We start from the raw sequence: 27,254 nt of genomic DNA, 5'->3' as shown, positions 1-27,254 counted from the left end.
TCACTTTACAATAAATCATGATGTTCAAAGAAAATACAGCAAGGCTTAATAAAATATTCAATAAAATATTATCATAATATCACAAGAGAAGTGGTAATTACAATGGAAAAAAATTAAAGTAATTCAATTCTAACTTTGCTTCCTCGTATCTGCCCACGAGTCGCAGAGTATTATGTCTGCAGACTCCCACCGCTAGAAACCAGGTTTCGATACCTCCTAATGGGCAGTGCACAGATTTCCCATTGTGCAGCTTTGTGCTTAATCCTAAACAAACAAACAAAAATACTTGCTGCTGAGTGATAAACTTGAAGGTTTATAATAGTAAAATCAGGGGGTTCCATACGTGTCTTGGGCACAGCTTTAAACTTAAAGCGAAACGAATTTTTAAAATTAAATGTTAATAATAATATTGTAGTTTATTTAATAACAGTTGGTTATCTCTGAAAAACAAAATAAACATGCAATGATAACAAAAATCACTTGCTGTGTTTCACGCAAAAATACATCTTTGAAAAGCTACAGACTTCAATGCAAGTATAGTAACAGTTATTTCACTGTTGAATTAATTGTAAGTTTATGCTGACCTTAAATTCAAGTTTCCAAATTTATTGGGCCTTGCATGGCTAGGTGGTTAGAACTCACAACTTGAGAGTTCGCGGGTTTTAATTCCCATCCTACCAAGCATTTTTGCCTTTTCAGCCGTGCAACATAATGGTCAATCTCACTATTTGTTGGTAAAAGAGGAACCTAAGAGTTGGCGGTGGACGCTTGTAACGGATTTAACGTTATATGTTTATATCAATATCTCCACCTAAGAGTTGGCGATGGGTGGTTGTAACGGATTTAACGTCATACTTTTATATCAATGTCTCCACTTCGTCCAGCATAGTTATTATGACGTTATTATTCACTGTGTATTGCGCAAGTCTCGCCTGTTCTCGGAATTTGTAGAAGATTCTTGAGTGTAATAAACAACAATGCACTAGATGTCTATGTAATACTGGTGATTGACAGTATTGTTGCCAAGCGAACTTTGGTAAACGTTCTAGAGTCTCGCGTGATTCGTATAAAAGCAACTCACCAAGAGAGAAGAACATTGCTAGTCAGCTACAGTCAGTGTGGTATAGGTCTCAAAGTTACAATTATGATTAACTCCTATTAATCGGAAAACTACAGAGTTTGGCCAGGAATGTTTATAGATTTCGAACATTACAAATCGTTAAACGTCAGTGAATTAATTTCCCACGTTAGTATTTCTACAAAGACATTAAATGTCATCACCGGAAAAAGTCAGCTTATAATGGTACGAGGCCAATGAAGAAGCTAACTAGCTTAAACGAGGTGTGAACTCAAACTTCATTTGCTCGTTGGGGATCTGGATAGTCAATAAAATATTCAGTTCTAGACTGGATGTGAAATTCCGTATTGTCTGTAAGTTCGTAAAACTTTTGTACATAGAAAATAATTTGTAATAGCTATTACTAATAACCGCTATTCTAAATTGTATTTATATTTATATGTTTGTATATTAAAATATATTTGTGTTAAAAAAGAAAATTGTGTGTATCAATCTTGTTGGTAAATATAATAAATCTGATACATATTGACATTTAATTCTCTTCTAAATTCAAATTTCCGATTATTTGAAATAGTAATACATAACGTACATAATATAATAAATCAGAGACTCGTCAGAAATAAATTATAATACGTTAGAGCAGTGGTGGTGACTAGCTTCCTTCCTCCAGTCTTACACTGATAAATTAGAGACGGCTAGCACAGACATACTTCGTGTAGCTTTATGCAAAACTAAGAACAAACAAACAGTCCTTCTGCTCTTTCATTGTTAAATTAGAGATGGCTAGCGCAGACAGCTCTGTTGTAGCTTTGCGCGAAATTCAAAACAAAACCAAATTCAACCTTAGTAGATGCTGCGAAAGGGTGAAACAAAATTTACATAGTCTTATTCATAATGACGTTCCACAATGATGTCTCTGGAGAAACACTGTACGGTCTAAAGACGTTCTTTATACACACAGTTAAAATGTAAACTTAGTTCAGGAAAACTTTCATTCTGTTAAATTTGAAATCGTTTCTTGAATAGGAATTACAAAACAGAAAAAAAAAAGGTCGAGAAAAACTTTTTATCTTAATTTATTTGCTAGTACTAATAGAACGTCAAATTCATATATACATTCCAACCAATCAAAAAACGAGACATTGTTTTCGTGACTATTTATAATCACATCAGTCTATTTTAGTTTTATTCAATTCAGCATCATAGTGGTTAAAGTTACCAAATACTTAAAGAGCATGTAGGTAGATAGAATAATGGTGTGGCGTACCTATATCAATTATTGAAAAGATTACTGGCTTCTATGATCCATTCCAGTCTATTTATTGGTTAATAACTCCTGTAATTAGTATGTACTAATTACTTACATGTTTTATTATTATTATTATTATTATACGGCTCAAATGTTAACCTACACTAATTTTCAGAGAAATCCTCAGAAGTTTGTTTGTTTTTGTTTTTTGAATTTCGCGCAAAGCTACTCGATGGCTATCTGCGTTAGAGCCGTCCCTAATTTAGCAGTGTAAGACTAGAGGGGAAAAAGCTAGTCATCACCACCCACCGCCAACGTTTGGGCTACTCTTTTACCAACGAATAGTGGGATTGACCGCACATTATAACGCCTTCACGGCTGAAAGGGCGGGCATGTTTGGTGCAACCAGGATTCTAACCCGCGACCCTCGGATTACGAGTCGAACGCCTTAACACGCTTGGTCATGCCTGGCCCTCCTCAGAAGTACACTGTTTGCGCTTGCAGTAACCGAAATGCGATCCTGTATCTTCTGTAACAGCTGATTATACCAGAAAAGATTATATCATATATTGAAATATTACAAGAACCACAGGGGATTGTTACACATTGACAAAAATAAATATAAAAAAAATCCTTGTTTATCCCTCCAACTCACAACATAATCAGTGAATCTAGCCTAGAAGGTAATAAAAATCACGTAGCTAGCTAATTCAAAACTCCAATCGAATTGACAACGCATTAGGTTTAGGTTCCCGTCAAGAAGGCAACAGAATAGCAACTGAAATGTAGGATGAAACTAGATAGTTATTAGTATTTATCGATATAAACAAATTAATAGTGAATAATTAGAATTATGTGGTCGTACACGTTATTAACCGTGACAACAATTGCATTTTTATAAGCTCAAGTGTTTAGAATTTACTTATGAACCCTAATTGAAACTTAAAATAAATGCTATTTTTGCCAAATTATCTAATTAGCGTGCAATGTGATCTCCACCATAAAGTAGTCATTACTACTTAATTTCATGTTTAGCTTGTTTTGAAGTTAAAAACAAAGCAACACGATGGGCTATCCGTTATCTGCCCGTCACGGGTATCGAAACCCGGATTCTAGCATTGTAAGTCTACAACTATATCGCTGTGCCATTGAGGGCTTCACGTTTAGTAAATACGAAAAGTGACGATGACCAATGGGTATATCAAGGAACATTTCCCATCCACAACAAAAGTGTGTCTCTGTGTGTGTTTTCTTGTAGCAAAGCCACATCGGGTGTGTTTGTGTGTGTTTTTCTTATAGCAAAGCCACATCGGGCTATCTGCTGAGTCCACCGAGAGGAATACAACAAAGTAGCGTTTGATAATTGTAGTTACGTCTTTAAAATGGTAATATGACCGCGTCGGAATATTTTTATTTGTTTGATATAAATTAAAAACAGTAAGAACTCTACCAGTTGATATAATTTAGCATATTACAACAGTAGAATGCCCAATGAAAAAATGAAAAAAAACACTATAGGATTTGATTTTCGACGTACTAAATCCATACTGTATATTTTCCTGTGTCATATCATATCTTTAGTCAAGAAATTAAACTTGATTCATCATATGTGTTTTAATTTACTAATTGTGAGCTCAGGTGTTTCATTTATAGTAATTATAGAATAATTAGACGTGAAACGGGGATGGTTGAGTACATTTTATTAAAACGTTTTTAAACAAGCAAATCAACAAGCCACATAACAACCACAGCTGATACAAATTAGTGGTCAAATTACGTGTATTACAACAAAATTTTGACAACCTTTTGTCCTATTATGTAGTATAATGCAACCAAAAATAGATTTTTCGAAGGGGGTGAAGTAACTTATTCTAATGCAAATTTTTCATGCAATAATTCATAAATGTATTTCGACCAGGGAATAGTAATTTCATTACGAGAATATCTCCTGTATTTAACTGCATTCACAATGAATAAATATGGATCAACTTGCAACTTGGAGTTTAAGACCATCGATAAAGATATTCCTGATAAGTCTTACCCTTGTAGTTGTAAGCAAAATGAGGCGTCTCGTAAGATGTTAGAATATATGAACACAAAAGTCCTTGGCAAAAGTCGCTCACGTGACTATGACACCAGTAAATAAGAAGGATCTCCATTTAGAAAATCAGCATAAGTTACTTTCACATTTCATTTGTCGCATATTTCAAATGACTGGAAAAAGGAATTCGGAGGGTTCCAAGACAATTTTAGTCAAATGTACTTAACTTCCGTAATTTTGTTGAACTATTGTAATATATCAATGTAATAAAAAATATGCATGTTTATCAGTATTTTAAAAAGCAAACTAACGCGAATTATTGGGTTTTAATAATATGTAGCAACTACAAACAGAAAGCAGTTAACTTTACAACATCAGTCATCTTTAATCATCGAAACCAAAATTTCAGACCTTGAAACTACAGTAAACCAATTGTTACCAGCAAAGCGTTACTCTTTTGAACACGTTAACAATCTTGCCAACATCTTATACATTTTTTTTTCATTAATTCTTGTTTTCTTTTATGAAAGTTTCAAAATGAGAAAATTGTAATTATTCATAACTTCATAGTTTTATGGATTTTCCAAATAATATGAATTACGCTTATGTTATTAACGTGAGTTTGTATTTTCCTGATTACAAGGAACCCACTTGGAATAAAAAATGCATCTCAGAACGACTGGTATGGGTATTAACAATTGTATTAATAAAGCAGAGAAGAACGTTTCGACCTTCCTAGATCAACTTCGGGTTAACAAAGAATTTTGTACCATTCTATGACTGATTAATTAATATCATTTTAACTCAACTCATTAATTTTGGGTTTATGATATTTCAGTACGATTCAGTACCTCATAGCTGTTAAATGGAATACATGTTTTTAAATATTATATTTTGTGAAATACATTGTTAAGTTTATATATACATTTTAATTGGGATCTTCGACTACTAAACAGAAATTTTAGTTAATATAGTTCATGATAGATCGGCTGTTATATCTAAAAAATTAGGCTTCATGAAATGTTGTTCAGACTTGTAAAATTGCCAAACCTTGAAATTAAATTATTGAAAGTGTAAGAGCATTTGTTAAAATCACTTACATATATAAAACTAGTTATCATTTTCTTAAGATAGTTAAATATATAGTCGTAAAAATCATTGGTACAGCTCACCCTAAAATTATACATACAGGAGTAGCAATCGATCAAACTCGAGTTTTCAAAGAAAAAAAGTATTTTAAATAAATAAATAATAAAAATAAAAGATGTCTTGCTATCACAAACGTTTGTTACTTATAAATTTTAACTCGTGAATTACAATGATTTTGCTCATCAAATGTTTACGTAACATACTTTCTTTAGAATAGATGTTTTTGTAACCTCAACTTAAAAGGGGCCTGGCATGGACAAGCGCGTAAGGCGTGCGACTCGTAATCCGAGGGTCGTCAGTTCGCGCTCGCGTCGCGCCACACATGCTCGCTCTCCCAGCCGTGGGGGCATAATAACGTGACGGTGAATCCCACTATTCGTTGATAAAAGAGTAACCCAAGAGTTGGCGGTGGGTGGTGATGACTAGCTGCCTTCCCTCTGGTCTTACACTACTAAATTAGGGACGGCTAGCACAGATAGCTCTCGAGAAGTTTTGTGCGAAATTCCGAAAACAAACAATCAACTTAAAAGAATGACTTTAGGCTCAATCATCAATGTTGTTTTTTTCAACATTGCTGTGGTTTGAAAGGAACATTTAAAAATCTGTTTCTTCTAAGTTTAAGATAATAGCTAACTGATAACAGCCTAATACACACATAAGTTACCGTTTTACAAAGATGTTCATTCACGGCATCTTTTGAAAATCTTGTACGGAAATAATCTTCACTTAGTTCATGTTAGTATTTTATCTGAAAATTATAAACATTCAAACCAAAAATGTATGTGATTTAAAAATTTTGTTCCAGTAGCAGCTCATTGATGTTGTCGTACAGCTTACATTCTTAAGCAATGCTGTAGTACTAATTACTTAAGGTATTTTTAGATGTAGACTGAATATTTGCTAAAAAAGTATAAAATCTTAAGACGGCTGTTAAAGATTCCCAAAAGACTGCTTCGTCCTTACGTATATTATAATACTGTAGTAAATGAAATAAGAAATTATCTTGAACAGGTTATTCTTCAGGTCTTGGGTAAACTTCAATTGCAAATAAATATTGCAGTTCATTATTCCGTGACTTTTATACAATTATGTAAAATCATAAAATGTTTCTAAGAAACGAAAATATAGCAAACTATTATCCGTTTAGAGATAACAGTTGGTTTGAAATAAAATAAATATTCATTAACACTGTAAGAAATTATATTAATATGTCGTTGTATTTTTGTTTATTTTACTTAATCCTATTTTCTACTGGTAAATATTTTGTTTAAATATATGAATGATTTACAAACTTAAGTTGCCGTTTCTCTCTTCAGAAATTATTAATATCGTAATATTTGTAAAAACGTATTGTTTGCCAATACATCCATCATTTTACATTTACAAAATGTTTTTATTACTCTTTGTAGCGTTTTTTTTCTGACTGAAAATTAGTGTATTCTACGAATGTGCTCAATAAAACTTAATATTATGTGTATTTATTTTTTTTTACTCCTTCATTTCATACCTTACAATAGAAGTTGGCTCCCTAAAGACACCGATTGTATGGTGTACAAATTATTGGGTATTCCACATAGTACAGTCACCTTAATGCTCATCTATTATTTGATAAAATTATTTTTAGGTAGTGCAAACAGCTATCTTATAAAAATTCAATTGTCACTTGTCATTTGATAGTGAATTGCTTAACAATAATTGAAATGCACGGCTCATCGCTGGAACACTGTTCAGTGTATGGCCATAAGTGCAAAATGGTTACAAGGTCTGTTAATAACCTGTAATAATAAGAAAAAACATGTTCTGAGTCAAATTGATTTTCTTTATATGTAAACCCTGACATGGCGTTGGTATTATTAAAAAGAAACTGCATAGCGATGGGAATCAAACCGCTGATTTTAGCGTTGTAAGTACGAAGACTTACCGCTGTACTAGCGGAGGAAAATTGCATAATAAAGTCAAACATATATAAGATCAAACTGCAGTAGTATTAATGTCAAGTATTAATTTCAGAGTGCAACATCAAATTAAATATTGCAAATCATATAGAGATTACCTGTGTAAAGCTATATCATCCTTATATTCTTGTTGCCATTCCTTTTACCACTTTCATCCCTACATCATTTTACATTTACAAAATGTTTTTATTACTCTTTGTAGCGTTTCTTTTCTGACTAAAAATTAGTGTATTCTACGAATGTGCTCAATAAAACTTAATATTATGTGTATTTATTTTTTTTACTCCTTCATTTCATATCTAATAATAGAAGTTGGCTCCCTAAAGACACCGATTGTATGGTGTACAAATTATTGGGTATTCCACATAGTACAGTCATCTTAATGCTCATCTATATTGGCTGGTAATTTCTGATTGACCTTGTACTCAAGTATTTTAAATGAACATCAGCTTTCTATAAGTTAGCTTCAAGTGGTAATGATAACATTATTTACACTAGAATTATGATTTCTTAAATTACTTCTAGTTATTACGACTACACAGTTATGTCGTGCACTGCCCAGAATTACGTAGAGTTGTAGAGTTATCTCGAGCGAGAGAACTTGAAGAAATATGAACAGTTTAATCGGTTGGTCACTTTTTTGGGTTGATGACTTAGTGATAGTTTCTTGCCTTGTTTTTGAGCTGGTTGAGTCGAGAAACAAATTAAAGTGAGCGGCGATCATTGTTTGAAGTAAAACTCTGTCGTTGTTGCCTTTTTATCGTACATATTTGCATTATGCTTATTGAGTACCTTGATCATGCCTACATTTAGTGTCTACAGAAGCTGTGATGACACATTAGTAATTTACGTGTTTATACAGTTAAATCATGTAATATCACGGTCCTAAAATATATACTTTAGATGACAAAACCAAATCAAAAACAACATAAAATGAAGTGATTAAATTACTTTAAATATTTGTGTGAAACTGACATGTGGGTGTTGTTATTTTGTCACGTAAAATATCTTAGATGTTGTTGTTTATTGTTGTTTGTTAAAAAAAAGTTGCGCAAAGGACTGTGTACTCTGCCCACCATGGGTATCGAAACCAAGTTTCTAGCAGACATGCCGCTGTGCCACTGGGGAACGTTAGATGTCAAATGAAAAAATGCGTTGACACATAGCTAACTGTATTGTGCAATACCTCTCAAGATTACGATCTTTTCACTAGAAAGATATTTCTAAGGATTGCTATAACAGTCACTTGTATTACTGCTCTGACTGTTTAAAGTGGCCAAGGATACTTTTCGATGTTTAATATAACGTTGATTGTATTTGAATGCCCAACGTTTTTTTTATAAAATACTACATTATTTTTAACTGGTACTCTACTGAACCGCATTGTTTATAGTATACAAAGAAATCATATGATTTATAACATATATATAAACAAATATATATATACGTTATCAATACAATACTGTGCAAAAATGCTAGAACAAACTATGGGGCTAATTCTTCTATGCCATTACATAATGCAAATTTCAACACTATGGTAAAGCTTTACTGATCACTGTCGATAATTAAATGAGCCAGAGTAAGAATACTTACCATTCTTTAGAATTTCCATATACTTGTAGCAAGGGCATACCATAAAGGTTCTATCTCAGTGAATATGCTTATCAAATTTAGAGTCCGAAATAATTGTCATGGTACGGTGTATGCTGGAAGAAATCAATTTAATAGTACCACACATATAAACCTCGATAGAAAACAGTGTTTAATACTATATATATTAAATTATGTTGTCGTACCACGGCTCAAAAAGCGTAGATAACTGTCAGTAGAACAAAGAATTTGCGTAAAAACTTTACATGATGCTGGTTGGATGATGTAACAAATTGCTGCAGACCTGAAATGCTCTTCAAATACTTTCAAGTACATCCTAAATCGTGATACTGAGACAGATAAATATGAAAATAGGAAAGAAAGCAGCAGAACACATAAACGCAATGATACTGATGTTAAGTGACTTCGTTTATATAGCCTTCGGGACAGAAGGAAGGCTACAACTGATCTGTAATATATGATAAACGACCATGTACCAAGTGACAGAAAAGTGTATTGATTTACATTATCAAGAAGCACCACGAAAATGGAATATTTGGTCGTGAGCGATTATAAACCGTCATTTCTATTTCCGAATATTGTCGTGAGACTGAAATTTGCTAAAAAAGTACAAAAGTGGACTGTTAATGATTGGAAAAGGGTGTTATAGGCGGATGAGTCCAAGATTGAAATGTTTGGTTTAAAGCGTAGATCGTAAATCCAGCAGAAGAAAGATTAAATACAGTTACTTCAATGCATAGCGCTTACCCTCAGGCATGGGGAGGCAGTGTGGTGGTTAGGGGGTATTTTTCTGCTGAAGCAAAAAGAGATATTTGTAAAATAGATGGAATAATAGAACAGTGCAAGTTCCATAAGATACTGATCCGCCAAGGTATACCCAGTGGTTTACGTATTATTGGTAAAAGATTGTACTACCAAGTTATTTTTGCTCTGCCCACCAAGAAGATCGAAACTCGGTTTCTAGCATTGTAAGTTCGCGTTGCCACTGGAGAGCTATTTAACTAAGAAAAAAGCTGCTGGAGTCATTAAGATGATGCAATAGCTCCTATCTCAATCCAATTGAACAGATATGGGATTTGGTTGATCAAAAACTTGACAAATCAAAAGCTACTTCTAAATAAATTTTACGGGAGTGTATTAGAGACACTTGGTATAAAATTTCCAAGAACGCTTTTATTAAATAAGTTGCAACGATGCCTGAAAGGCTCTTTGTAATTATTAAACCAAAGAAGGGACACAAAATATTAACTAGTTGCAGAACTAAAGCACTTGCACGGCGTTTCTGTCGTACCAAATATAAAGATTAATAAAAGTTTGATGTTTCACCAGTGATTTACCTTTTCTGTTCTCCGAAAGTAGCCTGAAATGTAATTTTTTACTTTATCTTAACATTTTGGGACAAAACTGTATATATCCGCATATCAATAATGTTAAGTGTCGTAGAATACGTTAATGTGAAAGACGTCCTTCAGCATCTTTCATCATAGAATAATGTTTAACAAGACTTAAAAAAACACTTGTTTATTATTTATGTTCTGTGGACAACATACACATGAAACAAGGATAAACATTTACTTCAATAAATTTAGGTTTAAAATTTTAATTAATTTCCTTAAGCGTTAAGCTTCAGAAGGGGCTGTCTGCACCTTATTCCTTACAGAGATAGAACCTCGAACATTTTGTGTCGTAAGTCCTCATCACTCATCAAGATACTTATAATTTTTACAGATATGAGTAAAATAGTAATGAAGCGGACTAAGATTGAATCTTAACTTTCTTGATGTAATACTAATTAATTATGTTTTTAGATTATGTTGAAGCAGATTTGACAGAATTTATTTTTTCAGTAAATAAAGAAAACTTAAAATTAACAAACCTGTATGATTACAAACAAGAAATACTAGATCTGTGAGAAATGAATGAGTTGAACAAACTTACAAACAAAAATGCTAAATCGATAAACGGTCTAGTGATTAAGGCGCTTGACTCACAATCTGAAAGTCTCGGGTTTGAATCTCCATCTCATCAAACAAGCTCTCTCTTTCAGCCATGATTTCAATCACTGTACATTGATAAAAGAGTAGCTCAACAGTTGACTGTGGTAAAGGTGACTAGGTCTCTGCTAAATGTTCTTATTTGATATTAATCACAAAGCTACACAAAGAGCTGTCTGTGTTCTGCCTAACACAGGTATCGAAAACCAGATTCTAGTGGTATAAGTTTATCACTATACCACTGTGCCATTAGGAGGCAGCTTCTAAATTAGGAACGGCTGTCGTAGATATCTCACATGTCGCTTTACGCAAAATACAGGCTCAGCACGTGGAAAATTTTTGTTTACTATTAGTCCAACATCAAGCAAGTCTAATACAAAGAAATCTTGTGTCGATCTTCGCGATTCTTCAGAACATAAATCAACTTTCTTACCTGACAAAGACTAACTCCAAAATCTGTTTAAATTTTCACATATCTGTTTTTATATTTTATTAGTTAAATAGTAGTCTATGGATTGTAGCGGTGTGATTCATTACAAAAATAATTTTTCTTAATACATATCTAAGAAAAAAACATAACGACGTTTCGAGCAACCGTTCATTGTCATATTAAACCTGTTTAATTTTTTATAGACTGCTATTTTTGTCCGGCGTTGGGGGTATTGCTTTTATATATCCGTGACTGTGTTTGTGCACAGTGTAGCTCAACAGGCTTCCATGTAAATGTTATAAACTTTGGCTTAAAGGTTAAATATCACCGAGGGCCAAAGGTCAGGGATACACTCAAAGTATATCACTTTTGTTACAAAGATAGGAAACTGGGATTTTTAAAATCAGTCAAAACTTGAGAAGAAATTAAGATAGAAAAAGAATCTTGACAAACAGCATTGTTTAAGGGGAGAAAATTTATTGAATTATATTTTATGTTGATTGTTGAAGAAGTGGAAAATATTGGAAGGTAGTGGGTATGTTCTGTGAGAGTTTTTCTTTTAGTTTATTTTATTTTTATAAATACAACTTTGGAACATCTACCATATGCTAATATTTAACAACCAATACTTAACTCCTTCATTGTTTTTCAAAGTGTATAGTAATTGGGTTTTCTGTCAATCTTCTGCTTAATACAAATCAATAAAAATGTTGAAGTCGTTTACGAAACATGAACATACATATTACGAGCACGATCAATTATGTTTTTTTTTGCATTTGATAAACATGAAGAATATATTTCTATTATAATATAAAACATTATTTAGTACTTATTGTATACGTTTTATTCTTAGGTTCTCTATCATTAGGAAATGTAAAACATGTTTTCCAGTTTAACCGTAACACGTGTAATGCCCAGAAATCACAAACTAACTTAAACTTTGAGGTTATGAGCTTGCACGTGTAATACTAAACAAAGAGATCTGAATATAAGTAAAAAATAATAATTTTATTTCTTAAAATTATGTACGATATTGCCAAACCTGCTCGTAATTGTATGAAACATTTAGCGATATTGTATAACTTGTAATTAAATAGTTTCTTATGACTAAAATCAAATGCTATAAAACACCAACAGCAAAATATTTAATTTCATAATATATATATGCCAAATTCTATAATATTATTAGCATGTTACTTTTGTCAAAACAAAAAAGATGTTAAAATCTTCTCTGTCAAAACGTAACGAATCTGAAATTACATGTTAAATTGTTAACTGTTCATTTATTGCGCTCATTTAAATGGAAATTAAAGGAACCTAATAGGTATTAGTTTTTCGCTCTATGAATTTCCCTAAATTAATTTAATATACAACATGAATAATATTTGATTTTCTAAAATTAGCGAAAAGTATCTAAAATTACTTTTGGTTTTTATTTCTCAAAGTTTTAAAAACATATTACTTCTTTTTATACCTTTTAGTTGACGCATGTTGTTGCTGATTTTAACATAAGGCATGAAAATGATTTTCTTTTTTCTAAACAAAATGAAAGAAAGAAGCAGAAAAATACTGCTTTACCGTGATGATTTCATACACCTTTTTGTATGGTAACAGTGTATAAAATCTCTGTCTGCTTTGGTAAACTAGATATCTATACACGTGGGAATTTCCGTTTTCTCCTCTAGGCTGTGGTTGAGCGTTAGCAAGCCTAACCAAAATTTTAAGTATATCATATGTTTATATATAGTATTAATATTCAACTCCAGTGTGCCTTAATTCTTTATCCTTAATACAAGATTTATGAAGCATCGAAATTAATTTCCTTAGTTATGGGTTTGTGCATTTAGATCCAGTTTATTCAGTATAATATGTCTTCAACAGTTATCTATAGCGTTATAAATTTTATCAGTTTGCAGTTTCATATCAAATTTCACAAATCGTCTTCTGGCTAAAAAATACATAGAACTTTGGGATCCAATATATTGAAAAGGAATTTAGAATAACTTAAGAAAATATTTTTTTCATTCTTTCACTGTTATTCTGTGTTTCATTTACAGATATTTATATATAGTTCTACAAAAAAAATAAATCCTGTAATTTTAATACTAGTAATAAAGCTAGCAAGTAACATTCAAACATTATTTCATGTTGTATACTAGAGATGTCTGTGTGCTTATATATAACAAAGTTACATCTGCCGAGCTGTTGTGTCCACCAAAGGAAGTAAACCCTTCACTGTAGAGTCGGGGCCCGGCATGGCCAAGCGTGTTAAGTTGTGCGACTCGTAATCTGAGGGTCGCGGGTTCGCATCCCCGTCGCGCCAAACATGCTCGCCCTTTCAGCTGTGGGGGCGTTATAATGTGACGGTCAATCCAACTATTCATTGGTAAAAGAGTAGCCCAAGAGTTGGCGGTGGGTGGTGATGAATAGCTGTCTTCCCTCTAGTCTTACACTGCTAAATTAGGGACGGCTAACACAGATAGCCCTCGAGTAACTTTGTGCAAAATTCAAAAACAAACAATCAGAGTCGTAAATTCGTAAACTTACCGTTGTCCCAACTGGAGGACGTATATTAAACATATATTGCTCCTCATAAGCATTGCTTTGCAAAGATAATTTTAAATACATATAGGTCACTTCCCAGATCATTTATTTAGGCTGTCATATCCTACGATATGAAAACGAAACAAAGGAAAAATATATAAAAGTTCTTCATATGCTTAGAATCAAAGCATACAGTTCTTTCTTCCTAACTTACACTTTCATTTATAATAAAAGTATTTTAAGAATTTCACAAATGACCCTCTAGTCTTTTTCTCTTTTCATAAACACAGCCAACTGGTAATCGTATTCAATTACTTGTCAATGTGCCCAACATTACAGCACATACGATTAAATGTTCAGAATTATTCAAGACCTTTGCAGAATATTTAAAGTAACTATGTTAGAGTAATTCACTAAATGACCTCACGAATTCGTAGAACCAAACTTTAACTAACTAATAGTTTTTCTTTTATCTTGGTCCCCCGCTGAGACAGGTGTAAGTCTTCAGATTTACAACGCTAAAATCAGGGGCTCGATTCCCCTCGGTAGATACAACAGATAGCCCGATGTAGCTTTGCTATAAGAAAACACAAACAATCTTTTCTACTCTATAACGTGTTAGTTTATATATATATGTGTGGAAGATTAAGTATTAAGCATCTTCTACAAAATCAGAGTCAGTAAAGTTTGTCAGAATAGGTTATGTCTGACCTTTGATAATTACAAGTACACGAAATTAAAGGCATATTTCTTCGTCAAGATAATACAAATGATGACACTCTATTGAATTACTGATATTAAACATATAAAGGAGTCATACAGATGCTGTAACTCATGAGAATTGTTTGTTGAATTTTTCACTCAATCTTCATTACTCGAAGGTTATTTGAGCTAGGCGTCTCTAGTTTTGAAATAATAATCTAGAGGGAAGATAGCTAGTTAAACACCCCTACACGACAATTTCTCTTGGTCTGTTATTTATCAGCGATTGAAGGAGTTGAGAGTTAAATGATAACGCCTCTATGGATGAAAAAGCAAGTCTGTTAACCATAGATTTCAATCCTGTAATCCACACGACTCGAATATCATAACCTTTCAGGTCTACTCATACAAGAAATGACAACTTAAGCACGTATATAACGTAACACAAGGCCCAAACAACCATTGAAAATATAGAGACACTCTTATCATGGAATATCCAGCACAGCTAGTTTAGTTTAGGTTAACACAGTACTGCATACTTGTAGTTTAAAATCTCTTTTTTAAGCTTAAACGTAGGACATGAAAGTGTTATGTTAGTCCACTCCTTCATGACAATCATGTACAAATTCATTTGAACTTCAAATATTGAGGTAACCACCTTATCTATTAATCTTATTCGAAATCAAATAAATTGTGTGCCAGTCTATAAGGACTGCAATAATTTTAAGCTTAACGACTGGTGAGGTACATTTTAAAACTGATGAAACAAGAGCAATCAAATGTTTGGTTTCAATGTACACTCGGAATTCAGCCATAATTCGAACACGATTTACACGGTTATTATCAATAAACGGAGAAAAATTATATGTATTGCAATTATAAAAATATTTCAGAGCTATTCAGAATCCAGATCTGGATCCGGAGCCAGACTAGATTTGTAAAGGTTACCCTATGTGAACACTTTATTCTCAGTACAAATCTCACGTAAATAGGTTTATTGGTTTTCAAGATAGATATATATATATATATATATATACATACCAACAAACAAATTCAAATGCAATGAGAATCGCCTGATTATAGTTCAAAACATTCATTATTATTTTTTTTCATTTTTACTATGCACTGAGATGAACTCTCTTTGAGTTTTAAAAGCCATAATTTTGCTAAATTGCACATGCAAGTGTCTTGGTAAACATTCTGCCCTCAGTAAATGAAATGGAGACGAAAAGGTTATTACTAAAAACATTGGTAATATTCGAGTTTATTTTGTACCCTAAATTTTCATACTAGATGTCCAGAACTCAAATTGTTATAACACGAATACTTCAATGATCGATTTTTCAGCTAAAGTGTTAGTATTTCTGAGATATCCGGATTATATATTTTTTAATAAATTAGCTTATTCCTCAATTAATTAAAGTTCAAACATCTCATCCTTTAGTTTGGAGGCGTATGAAACTTGCTTGCTTCCTATTTCTGGTTTTATATTTACTCGTGTGTCCAGTTCTTTTTAAGATCCAAATAATAACGATCATTGTATCCTGTGTAGAGAACGTACCGAAATAAAAAATTAACTATTATTTTAGCTTCAATTACAATATCATTAGTGTACGTGTTTATCCAGGGTTTTGTTTTGACTGACGATTCAGAATCATTACAGTAAAAGAATGTGTACATACACATTTATGCCAATAATAATAAACGGATGTATGACAATATTTTCAACATCTATCATTGAAAAGTTTATAAAGATAATATTTTATTGCCCATTGGTTAGATGCCGGACTGTGAATCTTCGGTTCACTCCCCACTACAGCAAAAATAAAAATAGTATTCTGCATTTCGGAGCTATAGATGCGTTATAAGAGTGACGGTCAAATCTCATTAATTTTTTTGAGCAGCCCCCTCTATTCTTTCACATCAGAATATAAGGCAACTAGCTATGGAGTAGCTTTATGCAATATTCAATGAACAAATAAACAAACAACAACAACAAATGCAGACCAGGTACCCCAATTCTGTTATTTAGTAGAACATTTTTAAACAGTAGTGTGAAATTCAATTCTGCACGTGATGTGCACGTTTTTTAAGGAATAAAATAAACCTTGTATTCAAGTTTAAAAGATAAAAAATAAAACAAGACTATAAATATAGGTAACAAATATAAGAATCGAAAGTTTCGATTATTAGTTAGGTCAGTTAGTTTAGTTATAACGAACTCACAACGGAGATAGAGTCACGTGAATATGAGAACCTACCCTTATAACCGCTTTCCATTTGGAAGTACGTCTGGCCTCTTAGACAGAATTTTTTAGTTTCTTATATTTACATATCTCTAATTCTTGTGGGAGTACAAATAATAATCATCAACTTTCTAGTATTACATCATTAATATAAGAAAATAGTTTTTTTTTACATTTAGTAGATCAAAAACCTAATATATCGTGAACAATGTGCGAGCTTAAATTCATTTATAAACAATATTTATATTTATTAAAAGCAATTAAATAATTAATATGTGACTTGTGATGACTAAAACATATTAATATTATGACAGTTTACTTGTTTAAATAAAACAAAGAAACACACATATAGCGCCCTTTTTAAAGTTTAAATTTTTGTTACGGAAATAAATGTTAGTAATAAATACATACGCCACGTATATATATATATATATTCACTGATCAAATGTTTATAATGCTATGGAAATAATAACATATCTATATAAATGTAATGTGGCCAGGTAGTCAGGACGCTCGACTGACAAGGTAAGGGGTCGCGGGTTCGATTCACTCTCACTCCAAATATGTTTACCCTTTCAGCGGTGGGAGCGTTATAATTTGATGGTCAATCCAACAATACTGTTGGTTGTTAAAAGAGTATTCCAAAAGTTGGCGGTGGGTGGTGATGACTAGCTCTATTTCCTGCTAAATTAGGAACGGCTACCGCTGACAGCTCTCGTGTAGCTTTGCGCGAAATTCAAACCAAACAGAATCTCATGCTAAAATCTTAATACATATTTTCACCCACAAACCGTCTATTAATTACATTGCATTTGTTTCTAAAAAAAAGGACAGGTACTTACAAATCCCAATATTATTCGAGCAAAATATTTTAAGAATTAATTATCTTATATTCATAACAAGTAACAATTTTAGTGCCTTATAACCTATGTTACATTGATAATTGAATGTTTTTCCAGTTCTGAAACATATGTGACTTTAAAACAGTATAAGTTATGGAAAAGGGCATGATAACTTATTATGACAGATGTGAGTTTAATGATAATGTAAAAGTCCCTTCAATGGCGCATCAATGAGTCAGCGGGATTATAACGTCAAAAACGGGTATCTATACTCGTGGTGAGCAGGAACCATTTAGCCTATCGTGAAGCTTTGCGTTTAACAACAATAAAAAAAAAGTGTTGTGTATAATATTAAAGTTTTAAATACATGAGAATAAAACCAAATTTCTTTCTTTTGAGGCAATGCAGTAAAGTTTGGATGGTGTGATTATTGAATTACTTGGATTATTACTTGGATTATATCATACAAAATGTTTAAATTTTCCTTGTAATAATCCGAGAATTAGATAAATTCCTATAATAATAAAGAAATTAGATATCTATGGAATTTATAATATCCAATGATATATGTCTCAGGTGCAGTTACACACAAACAACTTAATTGACTATTAAACTATGACTATGCGTATCCTGTCACGAAATTAATTAATATAAAAGTAACTGGATGACGATAAACCACAAGGCTGTCACAGGTTGTTAACATTGTTGCGTCTTTATTTTATTGTCATTTTCATGGAATTGTCAAGCTGTTATATCGGTGTGGTTTTATTTTAATTTATGAGTCATATACAAATAGTTTTAGAAACTTATTATGTTAGTTAAATACTCCTTTAAAATAAAACATGTTAAACTTGTAAGGATAATAAACTGTCTATTTATTGAAATCAGTTTTTCTTTCTTTTACTATTATTATCACATTTGAGATTAAGATATATTTTAATTCTTGACAAAGATAACAATGTAATAAATGTGGGTGAAATATTTTTGATCACTGCACATGTAACACCATATATGTTATTGTACTGCAAAATATATCAGCAAAACAATATATACCTATTAAAATAATAATGTGACAAAACCTATTGAAAACTTGTTTACTAGTTTTTTAATATTTCATTCAAAACGTTTTCAAATCAATGACAAAATAGCATTTTTTTATCATCAGAATAGTAACATTCGATATCTACGAAAGTTCCGTTGCACATTTAACTCGATACATAATTCATATTGATCGTAAATTCCGAGGAAAAGAATCGAAAAGCCAACTTTAATTACACCAACCAATAAAATTCAAGTTTGTAAGATTTATTTACTACATTAAAAGAGAACAAACTTACTTTGTTGTCTGTGAGGAAATATGTTTTACTGTTGCTTTTAAAATAAAAAAGTAGTGTTAATTAGTATGTAAATATATCTTGTCTTCCAGCAGATGCATGAAGCTTTTGAATACTGCCTGTAATCAAGTACTTTACCTCTTCTAGGCTATTCTTGCCACTAATTCTTTGCATAAAACTGCCAACGTAGTCGAAAAATAACAACTTTGCTAGCTCTTTGGAATTAACTTAATTTCTTTTTCTTCATTAGGTAATTACGCGAGAGTAATTAGCGCCGCCCTAAAATAGGCATATAGTGGATCCGAGCCTCTAACATCGTCTTCTGTTTTCTACCCGCAGTGCTCATTTAGTGTTTCTTTCATGAATTTTTCTCGTTTTAAAAACCGATATACATACATACAAAAATGCGTGATATGTTAATTATCATGTGTAAAAAAACTAGGATTCATAGTTTTTGATGTGATAACGAATATATTTACCACTATTAAAGTCACACACGTAAGTCTTCTGAAAGCAAATTCTGTTTTTTAAGGCTTTAGAAAACGATTTGTTAGGATTAAACCATTCGATAAGAGTACTAATTCGCATGGGATTTGGATATTTTGCAGTCCGATATTGACAGTATATCTATAGCTCTGAGAACACACACACACACACACAAATTGTAAAATTAACTAACTCGTGTCAAATTGACTCGAGTGACGGACAATATTAAACTAAAGTCAGCTTTATCTAGTATTTTGTGCAAAGGACTTAAGTTATTGATATTTGAACTTTGAGCGGTGTTGTGTACATAAAAAAGTCATAGAAGAGGACGGTTATCAGTAAGTAATATCTTCTTACAATAATAATTCACATACATCACTGCATATACAGATATATTCAGTAATAATACAATTCGTCAATTGGATGCTTGAAAAATATCATTCAAGAAAAAAACAACCTTGTAACGTTAACTATCCTCTTTCGTAAATACATCTCAGGTGATAGTTGTCTATTTCAAAGCTGAATTTCATTGCTTCAGAACAAAATATTGTGAAATACCTTAAATGTGTGGTGAATATCGCAACATTTAGGTGATACAATATATATAAAAGGAAGATATATATATATATATATATATATCATTTTAAGGAATAATTATTTCTAAAATAATGTAAAATAATTAGTTTCAAAAATATGTTTACGTCACTTCGAGTTGCGTCAATGCAGGTGAGAGTTAAAACAAATTTCGAACAAAATTAATACAGGGTTATTTTGTGCACAGGAGTGTGAATAACATAAATTGAGATTTAGTATATACTGCAAACTTATACATACGTATATGTTCGTTCAGTAGGTTGCTTTACATTAGGAAAAGAAGTGGCCCAGGTGTTAGGGTGACGGACTTTGAATCTGCGATTTCATCTTTAGCAATCGGCTACTGTTCTCCCCCCCCCAGAAAAAATCAGTATTTGGTATTTTGGGGGTGTGACTGCGTTATAGATGTAACGCTCAATCACTCTATTAGGTCAGACAAAAGTAGTCCAAAAACTGTTCGCTGGTGCTGTTGGTTAACTTTCTTTTCTCTAATCTATCTGTTCAGAACTAGAGACGAATATCCAATAACAAACAAACAGTTATTCGGGCTCAACATTTGAATATACACAATTAAATGAACTTTATTTACTCAATAATATTCATTGTTATAAGAAATGTAGAGCTTTACCATAAAAATTATCTAATTAAATAAATGTACGTGGAATAAAGATATTAGTGGAAAATAAACTTTCCATTAATCTGTATTGTATTCTCAAACATATTAGATATTACAGACTTTAGTTATCGGTTGGTAATTTGTTTCTCTTAAATTTTTTTATAGATTATTAATCAAAAACTTGATCGTTAAACTGTAGAATTATAGCCCCGATCTTTACTTAAACTTTCCATTCTGTTACGAATTAAATAACTTATTTGTTCTCTCCAAAAACTCTCATAGAACACGATATTACTAGGCAGTAAATACAATTTATTATCAAAATATCTTCATTTTCTGTTGTTGAATATTTCGTATTTTTGACTTCGATACCGATGTAATCTTCTCACCTTATGCAGCTAAATAATTATATATATGAAATTAAAGAAACAAACTGTACAAATTTGAGATACTAAAATAGATAAAACTAGAAATAAAAATATGTAAATATTTGCTTGATTTTAATAGTGCGGAACTTATTTTTCTAGACTAATTCAAAGTTCACAGTGTTCCTTTTTGTCGCTTCATGTACCACACCTCTCAGTTTATAGGCTTATGGATGATACGGAACTTTTAATGAGTTTTTACTCTTGCTAGCTTTTAACTGTTGTCGTTTATATTCTTTCAAGTACTTATTAATATTTTCCACTAGAAATTGAAGGGATACATATTTTTTCGAGAAATCATATCCCGTGAAACTCATAATTTATCTAATGACATATTGTCAATATCACGGTATTAATCTTAATTGAATGTTGATTTTAATGCTGTAAAGGAAGGAGAGTGGTAGAGAGAGTCTAAATAGTTGAAGTTAATTTCAGCTTACCTTTCTTTAAAAATTATTATTAGTAGCAAACAACCTTATAATACCAAAATGTCGTTGTTATTTAATTAAACACTCAACGTTTCGCTTTACTTCTTCTTCAGGATCGTTAACCCAAACACAAACCGAAACCGAGAGTATAAAACATTGAATGTTTAGTTAAATGAAAACAACATCGTTGAGTTATAAGACTATTTATTTCGAATATTAATACGCCTTATATACACCAATATGCACTAGAGGAATTAAGTAATGAGATTTAAAGTTATTATCTTATGTTTGTTAGTTTGTTCCAGAATTATTACTTAAGCTGTATAAGCTAATTTTGAACTGATACACTAGAGGGATAGAATCTATAAAGCAGCTGATCCCAGGGCTCTGTGACCGAATAGACGGATGTGACTGTCACTCTCATAACACGCCTATGTGTAGAAAGCATTTTGTTGTGCAAACCGCAAACCCGCGAACTCTAAGTTTAGGAACACAAACCATCGAAATGTGCGCGGCACATTGCTTTGTGTGTCATTTGTCTGTTTTTTTTAGTTAGTTTTACGTTTTAGAATTTTATAATTAGGAAATTACGTACTGTATATATATATATATATATGAAAGGATCTTCATATACTAAGGCAGAGTGCATACTTATTATACAGTTGTTATAAAAATCTCACAAATCTATAGATTCCGCCACTTAAACTTATATATATTATTCAGAAAACAAAGCTCTTAATTCCACGGAAAATGGTAACAAAAATAATCTAGAAATATATTTAAATTGTAATATAGTAAAGTATATCAATATTGTGCTATCGGTGTCAAGTTATCTTACCCATAATACACATTTTGTTGAAAATATATTTATGCGTGTGTATGGCCATCAACATTTCAAGTGATTATTGAAGCTAGAGAATTATCCTGACGAAAAGTAAAGATGTAGAAGTTATGATTTTATATCATATTCTAATTGAGATGCACACAGATGCAATTTTTAATCAACCCCTAAGTAAATTCCAAAAACAAAACGAAATAGTTGCAAAACTTACAAGAGATATATAGTTATATTGTTTTGAAAGAAATAACGAGCAAATGGTCGAAATGACTGACGTTTGGTGTTTATGGTAACTTCATGTTAATATATGATGTTCTAAAATGACAAAAATAAACTGTTTTATAGAGATTCAAACATACCATGTAAACATGATGCGAACAGAAGCAACAGCGTCATCGTTGGCATCTCGATTATTCGACCCAAATGAACAGTTGATTGTCCTTTTTTACTTAATAAAGATCCGATTTCTTTTGATAGATACAGTTTGTGCTGAATTACCGAATACTGTGGTTTATGTTAAAGAGCGAAACATTATGTAGGGCACAGTGTCCGTGACACTCTCTCTTCCTGCAAAGTTCGTTGCTTTTCGAGTAATCTCTACCAAATACCAAAAATAACAGAATTGATGCAAAGACTCACAGTCGATGAGCATGGGATCCACAATTCGCTTGGTTCTTATTTCTGAGTAAATACTTCATGCAAACTTTGAGAACGAACGGTTTGGTCATTTAGTTACGTTGCAGTTTGAGCGCATTCACATCACTGTACCAGCAGAAAGGCTATGAAGCGAAATGTAACGCCTATGTTTACTAGCTAGGCTTACCTACACTGCCCAAGTAACTGCTTCCACCACCACGGTTATTGGGCTGCAACCCATCGATCACGTGTAGTGCACCGCTAGCCGGCGCACAAGCAGATCGCGTGCGCGTGAAGTACATATTTTCTACATTCCGGAAGCGTCGAGATTATATGTTAGTTCGAACACGACAGCATTAGTCAGGACGCTGGTTGATATTATAAAAAGAATAATCGCTAAAACATTGGACAATAAATACGAATTATAAGAAACGTTATAATAAACACTTAAAGTTCGTGCATTTTCACCTACTTTTCTATACCTCTTAAATAAAACGGTAAAATTTCTTTAATATTCGAGTGTTTTTTTTTTCAATTTCTTTGAATTTGGAGTTGTTTTTTTACTTGTGAAACTACTTAAAAACCACTTGTTATATGCCTCCAATGTTTCATGTACAAACATATATAAGTATGTGTGATTTTTCTATTTATATTGGCATCACATGTCTTATTTGTATAAATACTGTAAAATTGCTTTAGAATTGTTAATTTACTTTGAAAAATATATAGAACGTTTCAGTCTCAATTACATTCATACTCAATTTAACTCATTAAAAATTGAGTACTGGGTTTCAATCAGTAAAGAGCACATCTATGAAACATACAATGAAACATTTATCGGATGATAGTGCAAGTTACTGAAGAGTTGTCCATAATTTGGAGCAGATAGACTAGAGGGAAGGCAACAGCGTCTACCACCAACTCTTGGGTAGCTTCTGACTGACTGGATAGTGAGATGTGACCGTCACTCTTTTAATACACCTATGCACATAAACTGCGGAGGGCGATTTTTTTTTCAATAGCAAAATATGAGTGGTTGATTCGAAAAGTCATTCATAGACAGTCACAGTGACCATTATACACCGTTTGGCCCAGTAACATCCCTCTTTGTTTCTTTATACACGAGTGAGGTATGTCAGAAAGCTCATTACACAATTACTTGGAACGCCATGATATGTTTTGTATGGACAATTGAAGCGGAGACATATATATGAAATTTTCTATACAAAATCCATATTGTGGTTTGTACATTTTTTATGAACTAATGCAAATAAATGTATTTATCTCACAAAGCGTCAGTTTTAATTAGGATTTATACGCTTGTGTTATCACTAATTCATTGAATGAAACCTTACTGGTAAAATGGTAAATTAAAACAAGGAAAAAGAAACATAATGATATGGAGTAATCTATCTGGATATGAATTAATTTCCTGACTTGTCAGGCCTTTACTGTTTAAACACTGTGGTGCAGGATAACACGTTCTAGAGAAGAGAAAAATCGATAAGTACATCAAACCGCAGGAAACAATCAACGCTCTATGTCTAAAGGTAATGAAATAATTTTATTATACACAGCTGCTTGATTAAGAGTTTTGATCGGGTATGATTAGAAAATGCGGAACGCATACTTTCGAATTTTATTAAATAAATAGTTTATGTAATAGACAAGTAAATATTCTTCCCTCAATACTCCGTTCGTATAATCACTGTTACTTTATATGATTATAAGTAAACACGAAACTTCATAATATTTTTAATATAATGATACATGAGGCTTAATTTAAAACTTTTAAAATGGAATAAAAAAAACTAAATAAATAGGTGATAAGACCGATACTTATTCCTACTCAAATGTGGAGAGAAAACACGCAAGCATAAGTTTTCGTAGAGTTTGTTTGTTTGTTTTGAAATTCGCACAAAGCTACTCGAGGGCTATCTGTGCTAGCCGTCCCTAATTTAGTAGTGTAAGACTAGAGGGAAGGCAGCTAGTCATCACCACCCACCGCCAACTCTTGGGCTACTCTTTTACCAACGAAAAGTGGGATTGACCGTCACATTATAACGCCCCCACGGCTGGGAGGGCGAGCATGTTTAGCGCGACTCGGATGCGAACCCGCGACCCTCAGATTCCGAGCGCATGCCTTACCGCGCTCGGCCATGCCAGGCCTTTTTCGTAGAGATAACGATGAAAAGTTCCAAAGCAAAATAATGTGATTAATGTTTATACTCTGTAGGATTTTGTAAATTTTGATTTCTTTGTGGTTTATGATTATCCTATTAGATCAGTATTATGGTATACTACTACTGTTGGGATAATTATGAATGGACATTTCATTAACAGCAAGATCTCAATTAATGAGCTAATAAAATCTAATTACAATGGGTTTCAATTTTCTTGTTTCCAGATTTATAACATTGATTATTTCTTATCAGACCTGATAGTTCCTCAACGGCAACCCTTAAGACTTATAACTCTAAAGATCTGATTTCGATTCATGAGGTGGGTACATCACAGATAGCCTATTGTATAGCTAAATTTTTAGCAATAAACAAAACTGCTGGTCTATTTGTTCTCTAGAACTGACTTCATAAACTCATACATTAGTTTGGTTGCTGATTGAGTTATTTGTTGTTATTTGAAGGTAAGCCCAAAGGTACACAATGGGCTATCTGTGCTCTGCTCATCACGGATATCGAAACCTGGTTTCTAGCGTTAATTTAATAAGTTATTTTATTTATTATAACATTTTATTAATACTCACTAGATAATTAATTTCGGAAAATAGATAAATTTGTTTTTACAACTTACCAACTATAAGCAATAATGCAAGTATAATTACTAGGTAAGAAAATATTCAGTTAGGTGGATGTGAACCTATTGCTTCATAAATGTCTAAAGCTTGATTTCATCCTTTCCAGTATGGAGCTTAAAGTTCACTCTTTTATCTGGTAAAATTTGTTAATACATAATACCTTATTTGTGAAAGTAACGTGCTCCAAATCAAATGAAATAAATAGAAAACGATAATTCTTTACAGAAAATATATGAATCTTTTATCCATTTTGCTCATTATATTGATATAATAAATGCTGGTGTCTACGTTATAAAGTTCGGAGTAAGAATTTATTGTGACTGTGAGAACAGGAAAACTGGGAGATGTGAGAGCGCATAGATAAACTGAGAAACGACATGAAGAAAGTAAAATAATGTCGGTGATAAAGAAAACCTAATATTTGTATTTCTTTTTTGATAAAGAAATAAACAGATAGTTGTCGTGTTAAACTTTTATATGAGTCAATTCCTGATAGCAATAAGTCTACTTTTAATAAAGTGGAAGGGAAAGCGAAGTGTGAGAATAGTCTGATCTACAGCGAAGTGAAATAAAGCGATCGTAACAAAGTGCTGCCATAAATCGGCCCATAATATTCTATAATTAAACAGAACATTAAACAACAATTGGAATGTATTAGTAATTAAACTGTAGGCATTAAGGAAATTTAGTATCGTCCACTAATAAACTGCATGCTCATAGATTACGATTTTCTTTTGAGAAGAAAATTGAAACCTTCGAAATATTATTTGATATTCCATAAGTCATATATATAATCGTATTAATGTTATACTCGTATTGTTATTCATTAACGCAATATATCATTATAAAATTTCCTTAAGTAAAATACTGATAGTTCTTATCATTACAAACTCTTATATAAATCAACTTGCTTTGGTAAACAATATCATTATTCGAATATCGCAAAACAAAAGTAGACATGAATGTTTTTCTTTAATTATTTTATTTAAACTTGTGAACATTTCCATGTAAGTCATGTGATTGCAATTTTTGCTGTCAAACAAACATCGTCAACACTTTAAAATAAAAAAAAAGCTCCTTCCAGTGACATAGTGGTATATATATGGACTTATAACATTAGAAATCAGGTTTCGACACTTGTGGTGGGCAGAGTACAGAGATCTTTTTTGTAGATTGTGCTTAATAGCAAACAAACAAACAAACAAAAACGAATTATAAAAAATAATTTAAAATAAAACCAT

At 32.1% G+C, this 27,254-nt stretch overlaps 1 protein-coding gene across 1 annotated transcript in view; it reads right to left on the bottom strand.

Annotated features, from left to right (window-relative positions):
- LOC143238036 (nephrin-like) overlaps positions 1-23,416 on the bottom strand; it is a 154,318-nt gene extending 130,902 nt beyond the window's left edge. Inside the window, exon 1 of the mRNA XM_076477934.1 lies at positions 22,922-23,416. Coding sequence (XP_076334049.1) covers positions 22,922-22,967 — 46 coding nt within the window. The 5' untranslated portion in view covers positions 22,968-23,416. The remainder of the gene's footprint in view (positions 1-22,921) is intronic.
- Between the last annotated feature and the right edge of the window lie 3,838 nt (positions 23,417-27,254).

The sequence above is a fragment of the Tachypleus tridentatus genome, chromosome 13 (assembly GCF_004210375.1).
Source record: "Tachypleus tridentatus isolate NWPU-2018 chromosome 13, ASM421037v1, whole genome shotgun sequence".
NCBI classification, from domain to species: Eukaryota; Metazoa; Arthropoda; class Merostomata; order Xiphosura; family Limulidae; genus Tachypleus; species Tachypleus tridentatus.
The sequence above is the reverse complement of the archived record's forward strand: the minus strand, read 5'-3'. Positions and strand labels throughout refer to the sequence as shown.